This window comes from Tyto alba, unplaced genomic scaffold (genome assembly GCF_018691265.1).
Source record: "Tyto alba isolate M040663 unplaced genomic scaffold, T.alba_DEE_v4.0 Super-Scaffold_39, whole genome shotgun sequence".
NCBI lineage: Eukaryota > Metazoa > Chordata > Aves > Strigiformes > Tytonidae > Tyto > Tyto alba.
In genome coordinates, this window is record NW_024881314.1 from 1,627,340 (window position 1) to 1,642,854 (window position 15,515).

The 15,515-nt window shown below is 53.6% G+C and overlaps 1 protein-coding gene across 5 annotated transcripts in view; it reads left to right on the top strand.

Moving 5' to 3' along the window:
* Positions 1-15,515, top strand: part of SLC39A11 (solute carrier family 39 member 11) — a 115,016-nt gene that overhangs the window by 20,850 nt on the left and 78,651 nt on the right. For all 5 annotated transcript variants that reach the window (XM_033002326.2, XM_042802616.1, XM_042802615.1 and 2 more), the window contains exon 4: positions 6,606-6,764. In XM_033002326.2, coding sequence (XP_032858217.2) covers positions 6,606-6,764 — 159 coding nt within the window. The remainder of the gene's footprint in view (positions 1-6,605; positions 6,765-15,515) is intronic.

The following is a 15,515-nucleotide window of genomic DNA, read 5'->3' on the forward strand; positions in this document are numbered from 1 at the left end:
GCCCCACGAGCCCGGCAGCACGGGTGATCTGTCCCGCAGCGTGCCGTAACGCCGCTCGTGCCGAAGCTGTGCGTGGAGTGGGGCTCCTTCCTCCCCGCGCACCCCCCCCCCGACGTTGCAGAGCCGCTACTCAAGGTGCAATTTGACCGTTTGCTGCTCGGGAGGTCGCAGGTCTTTTGCTGTTCCCACTGCCTGAAGCAAACTCAGCTGCAGCAAGCCAGAGCCTGCCGTGGTGGGTGACGTGAAATGCTACAAAGATCGGTTTGCTCCCTAGCAAGCTTTTCCTGGAGCGTGCCTGTGACCTGCTAATGATGTCGTTAATTCAACTTGTCTGTTGTAGCGGATTCTTGGGCCGTTGTTTACAGATGAATCACTTGCGTTAGGTATTGGCCATTCCAGAGCTTTCCTCTGTGGTTTGATTTCTGGGCTGTTTTTCTCTGGAAGACACACCCTCATCCCTGCAAGCTGAGTCGGAGCCGCTTCTGTGGTGGCGGGGAGACGCGTGCTGGGGACAGCGTGGGCTGGGCTGTCCCCTGGCTGTGGCATCAGTGTCCCCCGAAGCAGCCGGCGTGACCGCCCCGCAGCTGGGGAGGCACCGGGGCACGGCGGGGTGTTTGTCCCAGCTCAGGTGCCGCCCTGGCACGGCGGGGTGCCGTCCATCCCACGGCCACCACGTCACCCTGCCAGGAGCACTGAGTCATCCCTGTGGCAGAAGCAGAAGTCCTGCAAATGTTTGCCTTTTTTTTTTTTTTTTTTTTTCTTCCACCCCCCCCCTCCCCTTCCCAGCTTCTTTCAATTTGCTGTGCTCGGAGCAAGGAAAGGGGAATTCTTTTTCTGGGGTTGCTGCGGTGTCTGGAGGGGAATGTCAGCGAGGAAGCCCGTGGTGGCAGGTTCCGCTGGCAGAAGGTTGCTGCCACATAAACCACCCACGAGCTGCAATTTGTGAAGGTTTCTAGGTTGTGTTTATAGGCCTGAGCTGCTGAAGCTGGTGCTGGTTGGAGTGAGCTGCCTGTGGCACCCAGGGCCACTGCAGCCCTGCCCTAATGCTGCACGGCCGGGACCGGCTCTTTCGGAGGAGGATGCCAGAGATCTGTGGGTGATTGTTGCTTCTAGGGCTGCTGGGCTCACCAGGAGCAGGTTCCCGCTCCGTGGTCGAGCGTTTGGGTGGCGGTGACGTGGCAAAAGCACCAGTGGTTGGAACTTTCATCTTCCTTTTGGCTCAGTTTGCTCCAGATGTGCCCGTAGCTTTTTGCCTTGTGTCTGTCGAGGGGCTGGTGGATCCCCCTGCCAGGGCCACGCTCCACCTCGCACCTTGACGCCTCCCCCTTGCAGCAACCTGGGGTCGAGGAGGAGGGGGTTTGCTGGATGTTACCCCCAGGCATCAGGATCCCCCAGAGTTTTTCTTTTTCCTAGCTGGGCAGTGTTGTAATTGCTTGCCTGGCTGAGTGTCCATCTCATCCTTATCCAAAAGAGTTTAATTATGTGAGAAGTGTTTTCCTCCCTCTGCAGACAAAGAAAGCGCTGGTGATGTGTGTGCTTGGTGGTTTTGCAAAGAGTCCACAGAGAAGCTGGAGGAGAAACCATCTCCTGACCCGGCCTTTCAGGACAGCCCTTCGGCAGGAGGGACCGTGGGTGACCCGCAGCTCCCTGCGCGTGGGGTGGGAAGTGGGACGGTGGAGCTGGGACGTGATGGGATGTGATGGTGGAGCTGAGCGGGCTGCAAGCCTGAGGCTGGAGCAGTGGAGAGGGAACCCACGGGGCTATGGAATCCTCCTGTCTGACTGGGATGAGGGGCTGTTCCTGCCTCACCCAGGCTCGTGCTGCAGAACTGGTGTTGGGGGAACCTTACCAGCAGCGCGGGCTCTCTGTGTTTTTGGCAGGCTGGCTTTGTGTAGGGGAAACAGCAGGACGCGGCGCAGCCGGATTAAAAAACCTATTTGTACTGTTTTTCTTTCTCTCTTCCTCCCTGTAAGAAGTGTTTCTTCAGGCAGTGGCATTGCCCTGAGCGTGGACTACTTCCCTTGCAGCAAGGGATTTCTGTTTCAGACACCCTGTCTTTGATGCAGATCTCTCGCAGATACGTACGGATGGTTTCTCTGAGCACTGGGTGGAGAGAGGCAGAACTTCACTTCCTCTTTATCTCTGCTCTGAAATCTGGGCTGCTGGGTTTAATTAACCTTCCCTTGTGCTCTGTCAGAGCCAGCAAACCTCCTCTTCCTGCACTGTCAGAGGCAGGTATTGCTTCTACCCTTGCTGTTTTGGTACTTAGCTCGGGATCTCCGATAGTCATCTGGGTTCCAGGGAGTGTTCAATGTGCTCTCCAAGACCAAATTTGCTGGTAAAACAGGGTCTGATGGGTGGTTCTCTCTCCTGATGGTCATGATTTGCCTGCTTGTCTTCTGGGAACTTGTGAAGGCAAATAAAACCAGAATGAACTAAAAACTTCCCTACCACTGCTGAACCAGGAGGAGGACGGCACGGGACGGGGATGTCCAGGCGGCTTTGAGGAGGCTGGTCAGGGATGCAGGGTGGTAGTTTGGGATCCAGAAAGCCGCTGCTCGGCGCTGCCTTTGTGCAGATGTGCAGGGGGGGGGCCGGTGTCAGCCCGGGCACGCGGTCCCACTGCCGTGCCCTGAGCTGGGACGTGCTGGGAGCATCCCGGCCGCGAAGCCAAATCCTCGTTTGGCACGGCTCCAGCCGAGCACGTCTGAGGGCAGGAGCCTCCTCTCGGGTGGAGGGGACCTGTGTGCCTGGTTGCTGCGGTGCTGAGGAGCTCAGCTTCTTCCAGCCTGGTACCTCCGCTCAGGGGTCTGAGCATTTAGCTTCTCTCTGCCTCAGTTCCCTTTCTGGAAATTGTGGGTAATAGAGGGTTTTGTATGCAAAAGCCTCTGAGGTGATGTGTTTCCATGGAGACAAGGCTTTGCTTGCTTGGGCATCTGATGTGGAATTCTGGCTTTTCTCTTAAATCTTGATAATCTTAAATAGGACCTTTTTTTTTTTTTTTTTTTTTAAAGATGTTCTCTGTTATCTCAGTGTTGTCCTGGAGGTGCTGTGCTCTCAGGCATCATAAACACTACACAAACACTTGCAGCCGTCCTTCCCTGCAGCCTCACCTGCCTATTCCTTTTACTGGGTTGCAGTTTGATTTCTTCTTCTGTCCCAGGTAAAGCAGAAACTCATAAAGACACACTGTTTAACCTGTCTGGTGTTGAATATTCCCTTTCAGTGCTGCCTAAAAACAGCAGCAGTAATTTACACTGGTCTACTGAGACCGGTTCTTGTTGTTGGAGCCTTAATGAAGTCAAGCTAAAAAGTTTGGCAGGGAAAGTCTCCTGCCAGTCTCTCACCTTCTGCTTTTCTCTCCCGGCCTGCCAAGGGGATCTCCTTTGCTTGTGAGCGGTTTGGGTTTTCCGAGCCGCACGCCGTTAACGTGGCTGTTTCCCTTGAAGCTGCTGTTTTCGTCTCGGAGATCCCGCAGGATTGTGACGAGAATTTGCCGCTTGTAGCGGATAAGAGGAGGGCTTTCATTTTAATGCAGTGGTGTGATATCAAACTTGGGTGCACAGGCACTGTCTCCCTCGCCCTGGGCTTCAGCAGGGCCAGCTGCGGCTGGGGATGAAGATCATTGCCTTGTTTATTCTGTATCTGCAGGAAAAAAAAAAAAAAAAAATAAAAATCTGTGCAGCTCTGAAGCTGCGTGAGCAGAACTGGGGTGGTGCTGGCTCCACGACCCGGGTGGGGAGGAGTGTTGGCACCGCAGCGTTTGGGAGAGCCCCGACTGGGCACCCGCATCGGGCCCCTGCCTGGAAGGAGGTGCTGGTGCCCGGGGATCAGCGATGGAGACCCGTCAGTCCCTGGGAGTGGTGCTGGGGCACGGTGTGGTTATAAATCTTGCTGCCTGGCTTGTTTTGAGGGTTTCCCGTCAGCATGAGGACACAGCCCTGGATTCAGTCATTTTCCGTGGCACGAGGCAGTCAGGCTTTGAGCCTGGGTTTTGTCTCCGGTTATGCTGATGCATCGCAGGGAAGCGTTCGGGCTCCCCGCAACCCAGGGATGCTTTAGATATGCAGCTGCCTTCTGCACGCTTTCTCCTCCCCGCTCAACTGCAGCTTGTTTTCCCAAGAGCCGGTGGATTTAATGGTGTTGTTGCGTCTTGGCTCTGGAGCACGAAGTCTCTTTGCAAAAATGTCCAAATGCAGTTTGGCAGTGGGCGCGTGTCCCGGTGCCAGCGAGCCGGCACGCTGTGGGTCCCCTGCTCCCCATCTTGGCTGGGCTGAGCGGGGCTGGTGCGAGGGGAAGACTTTGTCCAGAAAATTGTACTCTGCTGAAGTGGCTTCATGTCTTATTGATCCGAGGAGAGCCCAGGCAGGCTTTTTCTCTTTTATTCCTGCCTTTGACACCAGCTTGCTTGGTGACATTGGTGGGGTTTGGGTTCTTGTCCTTGGTTGGACAATTACCAAGATTTGAAATAGAGTGTGATTTTTGTTACTTAAAACAGGTCGCTGGCAGAAATCCTCACCCTCTTGTTAGTTCATGAGCATCGTCTGATGAGGGATGCTGCTGAACCAGAGGGGTAAGTGCCAGCTCAGGTGCTGAGCAGGGTGGGCAGGAGCTAGCACCCTTAGGCAGGACCTTGGCTGCTCCCAGGCAAGCCCACGTCCCTAAACCCACACCTGATGGGAGGCACGGGGACATTGTCTCTTCTGCTGGCTGCTGCAGGGTGACGACTTCCAGCTCCCCCACCAAGTGAGGTCAAGGGTTTCCTCTGGGTAAAAGAGTGTAGGAATAAATCGCTTTTCCTTCCCAAGCACGTGAAGGTGGTTGTTGCAGCCCAGGAGTTTGCTCCTTCAGCTGGTGAGGCTGAGGTGGCTTAAAGCTCTGTCATCATCTTCCCCCGGAGCCCGTGTAGGGCGAAGCTGGTGGGAGCTCCGTTGCTGACTTCGGTGGTGACGGGATCTGTAGGCTGAGCAGTGTCAGGCCTCTGTTTTCCGTGGGGAAATGATATCTTAACATAAGATGACGATGTGATTCTGCAAAGCCTTTCCCTGTTGCTTGTGTTTCCATGTTGGGGTGTGTGGTTGTTTTTTAAAGGAGGTGGCGTTTGAAATATGAAGTTTGACAGCCGTGGTTAAGCCTGACATGACAGCCTGCTTGCTTCTTACTCATAGCGAGCTGAGATTTACACAATCCCTCAGGGACTGGTGTCTACAGCAATAGGCATCTCATTCCTTTGTTAAAAGTGATTTAAAATGTAATAGTTTATTACGCACTCCTCTTCCGGCGAGCACTCGTGCTGTGAGAGCAAGCTGAGCAGCATCTCTGCTGAGCATCCTGCAAACGGCACTTTGGGGGGGTGCTGCTTTTGGGGGGGGGGGGGGGATGCTGATGGGTGGAGGGATGGGGTCACCTTTTCTCACAGCATCCCTCCCGCTGCTCTATCCGGGCTCGCTCCGCTCCTTCCTGCTGGATCCTGATCCCACACCCCTGTCTCTGTTGAAAACTGCCCTTTGATGCTTTTCCTTGCTGGTGGACAGGGCTGGGAGGGAGCTCAGAGCATCACCCTGTCCCCCCCCACCCCCCGAGGCACCGAGGACCCTGTCTGCCCAGGGCAGGGCAGTGGGTGCTGCCGTTTCCCTGCCCTTGCTGGCACAGACGGTTTCCCGAAGCCTAACATGGATCTCTGTGATTTTTTTTTTTTTTTTTTTTTTTTTTTAAGGCCATCTGTGCTTGTCTCGCCGACTTGCTTCCTCCCGGTGTGTGATGGGACCGGTGCCCAGGGCTGGTCACAGCTGAGCTCCTGCCGAGCTGAAGGGCTGCAGGGAGAGAAACAGGGGCCAAGGCTGCTGCTGAGGGCGTTGGGCTGGGCTGATGACTTTTTAATTAACCCAGCCTAGTACGTCAGGCAGCAGAGAGGAAGAGATAAGGTGATAAAATGCATGTTAATATTATGTTCTTTAGTAGAAGCTTGTGAAACTGGTGCCTTGCTTGGCTTTCTGTTCTCTACACCCTGAGCAACCAGCTCTGAGCAGGGCTGGGTTGGAGATCCCCACAAATCCCAGATTCCGTTTTTCTGTGGTTTTTTGGGTAGCAGTTCCTTCTCTCTCCCTGCTAAGCAGCAAGCAAGGGGAAAAAAAAAAAAAGCACTCTGCTACTGGAAAGGTTTATTTTCCTGGTGCAAACTCTGTTGGTCAAACACCGCGGTAGGACTTTAGCAGGACGGATTTGGTTCACCCCAGTTTTGGCTGGGGTGCGGCGGCTGGCAGGGTCGTGGATCCCTTCCTCTCTCTGCAAAACACCCGAGGGGAGGGTGATTTCCCCACTCTGCTGCCCTTCAAGGGCTGTGGTGGCCGTGCTAATCCCACAGCAAATCACCCTAATGGGCTCCTGTCGCTCGCTCATTTGCTGCCTGGGGCTTTTGAGCCAAGAAAATGGGTGAAAATGGGGACGAACCTCACTTTCACCATCCTTCAGCGATTCGCGATGCGGGTTTGGATGGCTCTGGGTTGCAGGGGCCATGCAGCTGGGGGGGGGCTGCTGGCAGAGGTGCCACATCCTCGTGGCATCGGTGCCTACGTGGTTCTCACCGCTCCCCTTTTATCTCCCAGGTCATGCTGGCCGCTTCTTACTGGTCCCTGCTGGCCCCGGCTATCGACATGGCCGAGGAGGCCGGCACCTTCGGAGCCTTCGCTTTCTTCCCAGTGGCCGTGGGCTTTGCTCTGGGAGCAGCTTTCGTGTACTTCGCCGACCTGCTCATCCCGGCGCTGGTAAGTAGGCGTTCCTGGGCTGGGGGGCTTCTGCTCTTCCACGACAGAAGCCAGGTACAGGTTGGTTTTTATCACAGATTTAATGAAACCATGTTTTCTCCAAGACCCTGGGTGGCTCTGCCAGTGCTGAATGCAGCTTTAGGCTGGCTGTGTGCTTTTTTTTTTGTCTTCTTCCTTCTCACTTTTTTTTTTTTTACCCTTCACGCTTCTGCTTTTGTTCTTTTAACTGGCAACACTTTGCAGACAGTTCAGGTGTGACCTTCTGTTTCAGCCCAGGGGTTTAATTTGCAGAGCTGCCAACCCTCTAAGCATTTCAGGACTGAATGAACCCATCCTACTGTCGAAGAGTATTATTAAAAAAATAAATAAATTGGAAGCTGTTGGATTTTTTTACAGCTGAAAACATCAGAATGGCTTAGTCAGTAAGGATATTTTTAAAAACTCCCAAAGAGCTTTTAAAAATTTTTTATTTATTTTAGTGGAAAGGGGGGTTATCTGTGGTTATGAGTATGGAGTGTGAGGCTTTTCCTTTGAAGAGCGATACAGCTGGTTACCCCAACGTCCAGGGGACCCCGCAGCACCAGCCTTCCCCGCTCCCTTACTTTTTGAGCCTCTCAGAACACTCAGCTACGAAGAAAATTGCTTGATATTACGGTGTGTTGCTTCTAGTGCATGTGGCTGCATTACAGTAAAGAGCAAATAAATGAAACGACAGCGGTGTCAGACAGCTCAGAGCCCGGCCCCCGCCGCGCGCTCTGCCTGCCCGTGCCCCGGCTTTTCTCGGGGCTCCCCAACCCTTTGCAGGATGCAGGGGGGGGGGCCGGGAGCTGGGAAGCTGGTTGTGTTTTGTTTTTTTTTGTTGTTTTTTTCCCCTCCTCCTGTTCTCGGTAACCTGAGGTTTCTTGCCTGCGTTGGCCATGGCGGTGATCGCCCTTGTTACGAGGTGCTGGCTGGGGCCCGGGATGTATTTGATCAGCTGCCCGAAGCTTGATGTTTCCCAACAGGGTAGATAAACAGTTGCACCACAAAAACCTGCTTCTTCCTGCTGGCCGGCGTTCTTCTCCGCTGCGTTTTGAAATGGGAGCGTGTGGCGGGGGGAAGAGCGTCGGAGGAGGGAGATTCTTGGGTTGCAAAGAGCAGGATGGAGCGGTGACAAGGGCGGCCAGCGTGCGCCGTGGTGAGGACGACGGTCTTGTAGGGAGCAGCACTATATATATATATATAAATACAATTATATCTTGCCTTAAATCCAGTTCAGATGCTGACGGGAGAGGAGCTGTTGCCTCCTCTCACTCGACTCGGCTGTTTTCCCGGTGTGGGGGAGCGTGTGCCACCCCACGCTTGTCCCACGGGGCTTCTGGTAGCTGGTGCGTGTGCTAACGCTGAGCTCAGAGGGTTTGCACCCCGTGGGTAATGCTGCTGCCCCAGTGCGATTTGGTTCCTGCAAAAGGGGGGGGGGGGGGGTCCCTGTGTGTAGGGGGGGGTGTGTGTGTCTCCTCCAGCCGGAGAGCTGGCAAGGGCCCCCCTTAAAGTTTGTGCAAATGCAAAATGCTGCTTGTCCTTCCCTTGGATAACTCGGGCGGGGTCTGGAGAGCTGGTGGTGGGCGAGGGGCTCCCGTGATCCCTGCCCAGAGGCAGCGGGGATGGCTCCTGGGGCTGGGCGGGGACTCTGCAGCGGGCAGGGGATGGGGCTTTTGGGGTGCTTGAGGAAGAGAACAGGGTACCCAGAAGTTACAGGGGGTGCTGTGGAAGGAGCACGGGTAGAGGTTAAAGCTGAATGCGTTGAAATGAAAAATCAGCAAGTGGCGGGTCAGTCTGGAGCTGCCCCGGGGGGCTCTGCTGGCAGGGGAATTTGGCTCGTGATGCATCTTCCTTCACTTGGAGCCCTCTCAGGAGCCAGTGCTGCCCGGACAAGGGTTAAGCCGTTGCACTTCATTTCCAACAAGTCTTGCTTCTTTCTAAACCAGTTAAAATCTCCGGGTTGGGTTTTCCACCCATCCCCACTTAAAGTTGGCCAGGGGAGGGATGCTGGTGAGACTGTGGGGAGGGCAGGAATGAGGGATCTGTTTTTAGCAGGCTGCTCTTTGCACGGAGAGCTCGCTCTCTCTGCCTGGCGCTCCTCCATAATTGGTTTGCTGGATAGCAACAGGTAGTAAAAGCTTCTAATGACTCCTTATCACACCAGCCCCGCTGCCCCGGGCAGGGAGCAAGGCTTTGCTCCTGCTGCAGCCCCCCTGGGAGCTGGGGGGCTCCAGTGGTACCCCAGCGTTTGCTCACTGGGAGAGCTGGGGCTGGCGGGAGGGTTAAACCTCCGAGACAAACTGGCTAATGACGCCGAACAGCTGTAGTCATTAAATTCCTTACAAAAGACAGATCTAATCTATTACATCTTTATCTTTCACCGTTTCCCTGTGTGGAGCCTTTAACGTGTTTGTTCATCCTTTAGCTGAGTTTATGGAGGAGGAGATGCCGGCCCGGGAGCGCTGGGCTGGTGGAGGATGGCAAACCGCAGCGGGGCAATTTGGGTGTGCTTGGAGAGTGGGACCGTTGCAGAAACGGGCCTCAGGAGGTTTTTTTTTTAAAAAAAAGGGGCTCTTCCTCATTTTCTTAACAGTCTTCTCCCATGCTGTGTTGAGCCAAAGGGTGTCTTTACTGGCTGTTCTGGGTTTGGTGGCTGGGGACACAGCGGCAGAGCTGGTTCTGCAGCAGGATGTTGCCATCATTTCTGGAATATCTTACACCACTAAGGAACGGCCAGTTTGTCTCTTCCCCCTCCAGCCCCGGGGGTCCTACAACTGGTTCCTCTCCTTCCTTCGCTCTGTTTGACCTTACAGCTACTTTTTAAATAAGAATGTGGCTTTCAACTGGTATTTGAGGAAGCTTCTGGGTGGAGAGGGGCGGGTGATTGGGGAGATGGATGAGACACTGTTGCCTTTACTAAAAAGGGTTGGGGCTGAGGGTCTTTGATGCCAAGACCTGAAACCTTTGAGGGAGAGTTTACTTAAAAATACTGCTCGGTTCAGTAGGCCCCTGAGTGCCAAGTAGCTATTTTGGGTCCGCTATAATGCGTAAGAATGCTGGAATTAAGGAGTACTATTCTCATCCTTCAAATCTGTCTTGCAGCTCTGCTGACTTGGCTGGGTTTTGTTCAGAGTGTGATGTTTTATTGGGTTTCCATGATGGGTTTCTTGCTCCGGCTTCCCTCTTCCAGGAGGAATCCCACCAGAGTCCAGATGATGCGTCCAGCCCTGACTCTGGATTTCAGATGGTTCCTGGCTGCTTTTGCTCCTGAATTTGCACGTGCACGTGTGTAGCCTTTGTCTTCGAGCTGCCGGATCCCCGAGGCCTCTCCCAGCGGTGCTGGGGGGGGCTGTTGGAGCTCCCACGAGTGTTCCTGTGCCCTTTGGGTGGGTTTTGGGTGCCCTTTGGGTGGGTTTTGGGTGCCCTTTGGGAGGGTTTTGGGTGCCCTTTGGGTGGGATGCTGGGGTCGGGCGCAGCGGAACTGTGGCTTCCAGGAGCTCTCCCTCGCTCCCACCTTTTCCAGATCGCTGCCCTTAAATGCTTCTCCGAGCAAGTGGGAGTTCACGGACAGGACACTGGTGGGATTGGGGAGGTGGCATGGGCAGGGGAGAGGAGCAGGCAAGCTGGCCGTGGCGAGAGATAATAAATCCCTCGTGGGCTGCACATCAGCTCAGCCGTACCTGCCTGCCCACGTGCATTCACGTTTCCTATTAACCGCCTATTCTTTCCGCTCCCCGGCTGCGTGACGTCCTCGGCTCTGCCATCATGACGCTAAGTAGGATAATGAGGCTTAATCAGCTTCATCTCCTCTACCTCGAGGCTTCGTTTTGCTGAGAAACATCTGCCCGTGAGCAGAGAGCAGCTCCATCACTCCCGCCGTGGCGGGTGCAGGTCCTCTGCCGGGGCTGAGCTCGGTCCAGGACCCGGATGGGTGCTGCTGGGGTGTCTTGGGGTGTCCCCCGGGAGAGCTGATCAACGTTCCAGGGGGAGGGAGAGGAGGGCAGATGTTGCAGGAGAACCAGGAGTTAATGTATAATCCAGGGAGAGAGCTGATGGGCCATTATTTAGTTATAACTAGGAGCCTGCCAATACTTCTCGTGTAAAAGTTGATCGGGGACAGGAGGATAGGGAGCCAGGGCTGTAATTCTGTCCTGGAAATACCAACTCAATTGGATTTTTACTTTTTTTTTTTTTTTTTTTTTTCTTGTCAGCTAGATACAGGGTTTGGTTTGGTTTGTATTGTTGTTTTTTTTGTTTTGTTTTGTTTTTTCCCCTTGCGTACAGAGTAGATCAATAAAGCCGCATGTGACGGGCGGACGATTCCTTGGATTTAAAACAAACAGTCACTAAAGTGCCTTTTAAAAGCCTTTCGCCTGGGTTGGCGTGTGCTCCGCGGGTGCCAGCGCTGGCCCCTCGAGCTGCAGGAAAGGGTCGGTGTGGCCGAAACCCCTGCATGGGGTCTGGGACTTGAGTTTCAGGCCCGTTTGGAAATATTCCGGGCTGTGGTTTGCAGCTGCATAATGGTTTTCATGAGCAGGCTGCGGATCTTCACGTGGGATGGATGAGAGTGGAGCGGGTGCGTGTGTGTGGATGTTTGTAGTAGGAGGCTGGATCCCGTTAACCCTCTCCAAGCGTAACTGCGTTGCGCTCCTGCCCTTTTTCTATTTTTGCAAATCGAGGCTCGCAAGCTTTTTTGGAATATAGTCTGGGATTGGGCATTTTTGCACAGTGAATTTTCGGCTATTTTTGGCGAGCACCCTTGGGAAGGATTTGAGAACTTGATAAACAGATATCCGAGGGATACTCTCACGTTTATTAACGATGGTGTCTGTCGTTTGGCTCAGAGTGTGCCTCCAGGATGTGTACTTTGCTTTCTAAATCCGTGCAAGTCACGTATCGGGGAGGGGGGGTGGGGGGGGGGAAAGCTGAGAACAGTGTGTGGATGGCAGAGCTGCGGGGTGGGGGGGGGAGAGACCATCACGCCCGCTCCAGGCATAGCTGCACGTTGTTTAAAATTTCAATTTCTTTCTCAGTGCTAAATCACAGCTGGATTAGACCATGGGAAGTATCTTTTTTTTTTTTTTGGGGGGGGGGCAGGGGGGCACTCAGTAGTGATTCCTAGCACATTCCTGGTTGTACTGGGGTAACCGTGGGTGCAGTTTGAAGGCGGCGATCCTCCCGGCTCGGCGTCGGCAGCGTACGTGCTTCCACCCGGCGAAGATGGAAAGATTTTAATACTGCTCTCCCTTCTGATTTGCATGGAGCTGGATTTGATGGGTTAATTATTTCATGAGGCAGTAAAAATGCACTGGGTCTTGTCGCTGGTGTTAATTTATAATCGGAATAAAGATTCCTCTTATGCAATTTGCTAATTCCTCCGAGACATGCCCATCGCAAGTTCCCATTCTTAATGTGCTTTTTCCTGTTCATCTGTGACTCCTAGAAAGTTAATTAGCTGCACATCCTCATCGCCATAGTAGGTCGAGGCTTTTTTGCTTGGAGAATTAACCAAGGGACATGCCTGCATGTGGGGCATGTGTATTTTCTAGAATATTAAATTTCTGAGCGTGGGACTGAAACACTGTCCAGAGCAGCCCCGGGACCCAGGCGTGGTGGTGTGGGTGGCATCTCGCTGACCTCGGCTGGCAGCTGCGTGTCTTGGGCCACATAATCTTGGGAAAATGATTGTATAAAAGGGTTCCAGTGAGGTGGCTTTGGTGGTGTGGGGCACGTGAAGTGACTCTACCCCCTCTTTTTTTTTTTTTTTTTCTTTTTTTTTTTTTTCTTTTTTTTCATGCAGGATGCGTTCGGTCTCTCCTGGAAAACCTTCCTGCATGTCGGCATCGCCCTCCCGGCGAGAGCTGGGCCGGCCGGGGGGGTGCCTGGATGCAGAAAGTGGGGAAACAGGCAGGCGCGGGAGCGTGCGGCTGCTCGGAGCTGGGGGCTTAACTCTCCCCGAGAAGCGGGGGCCACGCAGCCCCCCGGGAGCCAGCCAGCCCCGTGGCCATCGCTGCTCTGTCACACCCCGATGTGGCACCGAACCCGGCCTGAAGCGATATTAAGCGATATTTCGCTCGGGGAGGGGCTGCCTTTGCCTCGCAGGGTGGGCGAGCACGGCCCAGAGAGACTTGTGTGAGCCACAGCCCGACTTGTGCATTCCTGGTTTGCTCTGATTTCCTTTTGCTTAGGGGAAACAAATAGCAGCCCTTCTGTTTGTTTTGTGGTTTGTTGGTTGGCTTTGTTTTTTTTTTTTAATTTTATTTTTTGAGGCGTTCTGGCCCTTTTCCACTGGCTCTGGAAGGAATGAAGGATCCAGCTCTGACTGAGGAAGGGAAACCTTTTTTGGGAGCCTCGTCAGGGAACGTAGCAAAGCTTTCTATTGGGAAAGATCCTTCCCCTTCCAGCCCTAAATAAATAGAAGTACCTGGGCATGAGTTTTATTAACTTATCAAATAAACCCAACCCGACTCTTCCTCGAGACCAGCCGTGGAAGGTAATGGATCCGTGCGGGACCGATGCTGGGGACCAGCTCCCCCGTGTCCTGGCGAGGGCAGGATTTCAAACGTGATCCCTGGTGCTCACCACAAAGCCCACCCGTGGGATCCTCTGGAAGTCTCTTGTGAGAGTCCCGCTTCCCGAGGCTGGCGCCCAGAAACCCCTAAAAGTTTCTTTAAAAATCTGTTTGCCGGTATGATCTGTGGAAAGCCTGCCTGCCTCCCACCCCTTCCCCGCCCACGTGCGGTGGTTTTAGTGATTGAAATCCAGTTGTTGCTAGATAGGGTGAAATTATTTGCAAAAAAAAAAAAAAAAAAAAAAAAAAAAAGCACAAAGTTGTAATTATACTAATTTTTAGAAAAGCATTTTGTTTTATTAATGGAGGTAAAGAGTTATTAACTTCCAGAGTGCAATTTGTCAGCTGCTCTTAATTATAATTCGCTGTCTTATTATGCATTAAACATTGCAAAAAAAAACCATTACGTTTGAAGCCCCAAAGCTAGAGCTAAAGAGCGGAGATGCTTTGAATCCAAGGCAGGGTTAAATCCCCAGGTTTACAGGGACAATCACGACCTGCTCCGCGGGCAGATGAAATCCAGAGCGGTTTGGCGGCGCTGGCAGCAGCCCGGCTCTGCGGGCCGACGGCAGGGTTGCATGGGGAGCGAGGAGGTGGCAAAAAAAAAAAATCCTGCTGTAAAAAAGCAGGGAGGGAGAAAACCTGGCTCAGTTCTTCATGCAGTGAGCTCCTGTGCTGGATACACGTTTCTCCACCGTTCCCTTCTCTGTTATGTCCCCGTGCCCCTGATAAAGCACCTCCTTCCCCGCCGGTTACCTCGAGCGGGTATTACCGCCTGATGGGGCTGGTAATGTAACGTGGGGCTTTTCTCTCCTCCGTGGCTCAGCCTTTGCTGATTGAATTTCAATTACTGTTTGGGGCCTGGCTCAGAATTGGAAAAGAGGATAAATTTTCCAAAAGGAAGAGCACACCGGAATACCTGATCTCCCCCGTACCTGCCAGAAGAGTCTGGCTGGCACCGTGGGGAGGGGTCAGTTGCTGTTGGGGGGAGTCTGCTGGATCCTGGCCAGTGGCCCGGCCTTTTCGCTGATTGAGTTTGAGCTCTCCTTTTTGTTACGTTAAATTTGAGTCCTGGAATAAGCAGAAAGCAAGCAGGCAGCCAGCTCCCAAAGGGGGGAGAGCAGGGTGTGGGTGCTGACCCGCCGCTCGCAGCTGAGCGTGGACCGGAGTTGGATGTGGGTGCTCGGAGCGCCCCGAGGTCGCACCCCTGCTTCGGGTTGGATGGGCTCTGTTGGTGGGAGCCTCCGGGGCTCTCGGACCTGGCGGTGATGCTCGAGAAGCTTCCAGCTCCTTTCCTCTGCTGGAGTGATGCTCTGCACCCTCCCTGCATCCGGGCGGGCGGAGGGAAGGAGTTGGGAATCCTCCGTCTCCCTTTCCTGTGAGCGTGGTGCCGGTTTGTGGCCAAGAGCCGCTGCCCCGGGATGGCATCGCCTGCACGACTTGGTCCTGTAGCATCCATCCTCTTACTTGGAACACCTGAACGGGGCCCCGTTTTATCCGCGGGCACGCCAGGTACTGTGGATGGTTCCTCGGCTGTTCTTTGATCTTAAAATCTGCCTTTGAATTCGCTCGTAGCGTAACCCCAAATTAATGCCTCCACTGTGAAAAGTAAACCTGCCATTAAAATGACAGAGCAGCAGCGGGTGAGGTTGCAATTGGTTGGGTGGTGAATGTCAGGGAGAGGAAGGCTGCTCCTGTGGAAAATATATATGCACAGATCTATAACTGCAGCACAATGCCAGCTTGCTCTCAGGGTAAACTCTGACTCACCCAGACTGACTTGACATCGCTGTCTGCTTTGAAGACGAGCTGTAAAGAGTCACTTTGGTGCCTCCTGTGTGCGTACGTCCCCGGGCAGGACCGTCCCCTCCGTGCCAGGCGGATGGGTCAGTCGCTGCCTTGCGATGCTCCGTGGCCAACCCTCTGTGCAAACGTGGGTGGCTGCCGGCAAGTGGTATAAAACAGACATTTTTCTCTTCATCCGGGGGAAGATTGTGCCTTATTAATAGGCTGATGACCTGCCCGAGAGGGGCACGCTGCTGGAGAATTGGGAGGGGAAAAAACAGCTTGGTGTTTTGTTTGTTTTTTTGGTGTTTTTTTTTTTTTTTGTTTTGTTTTGTTTTGTTTTTGGGTTTTTTTGTTGTTTTTTTTTTTTTTTT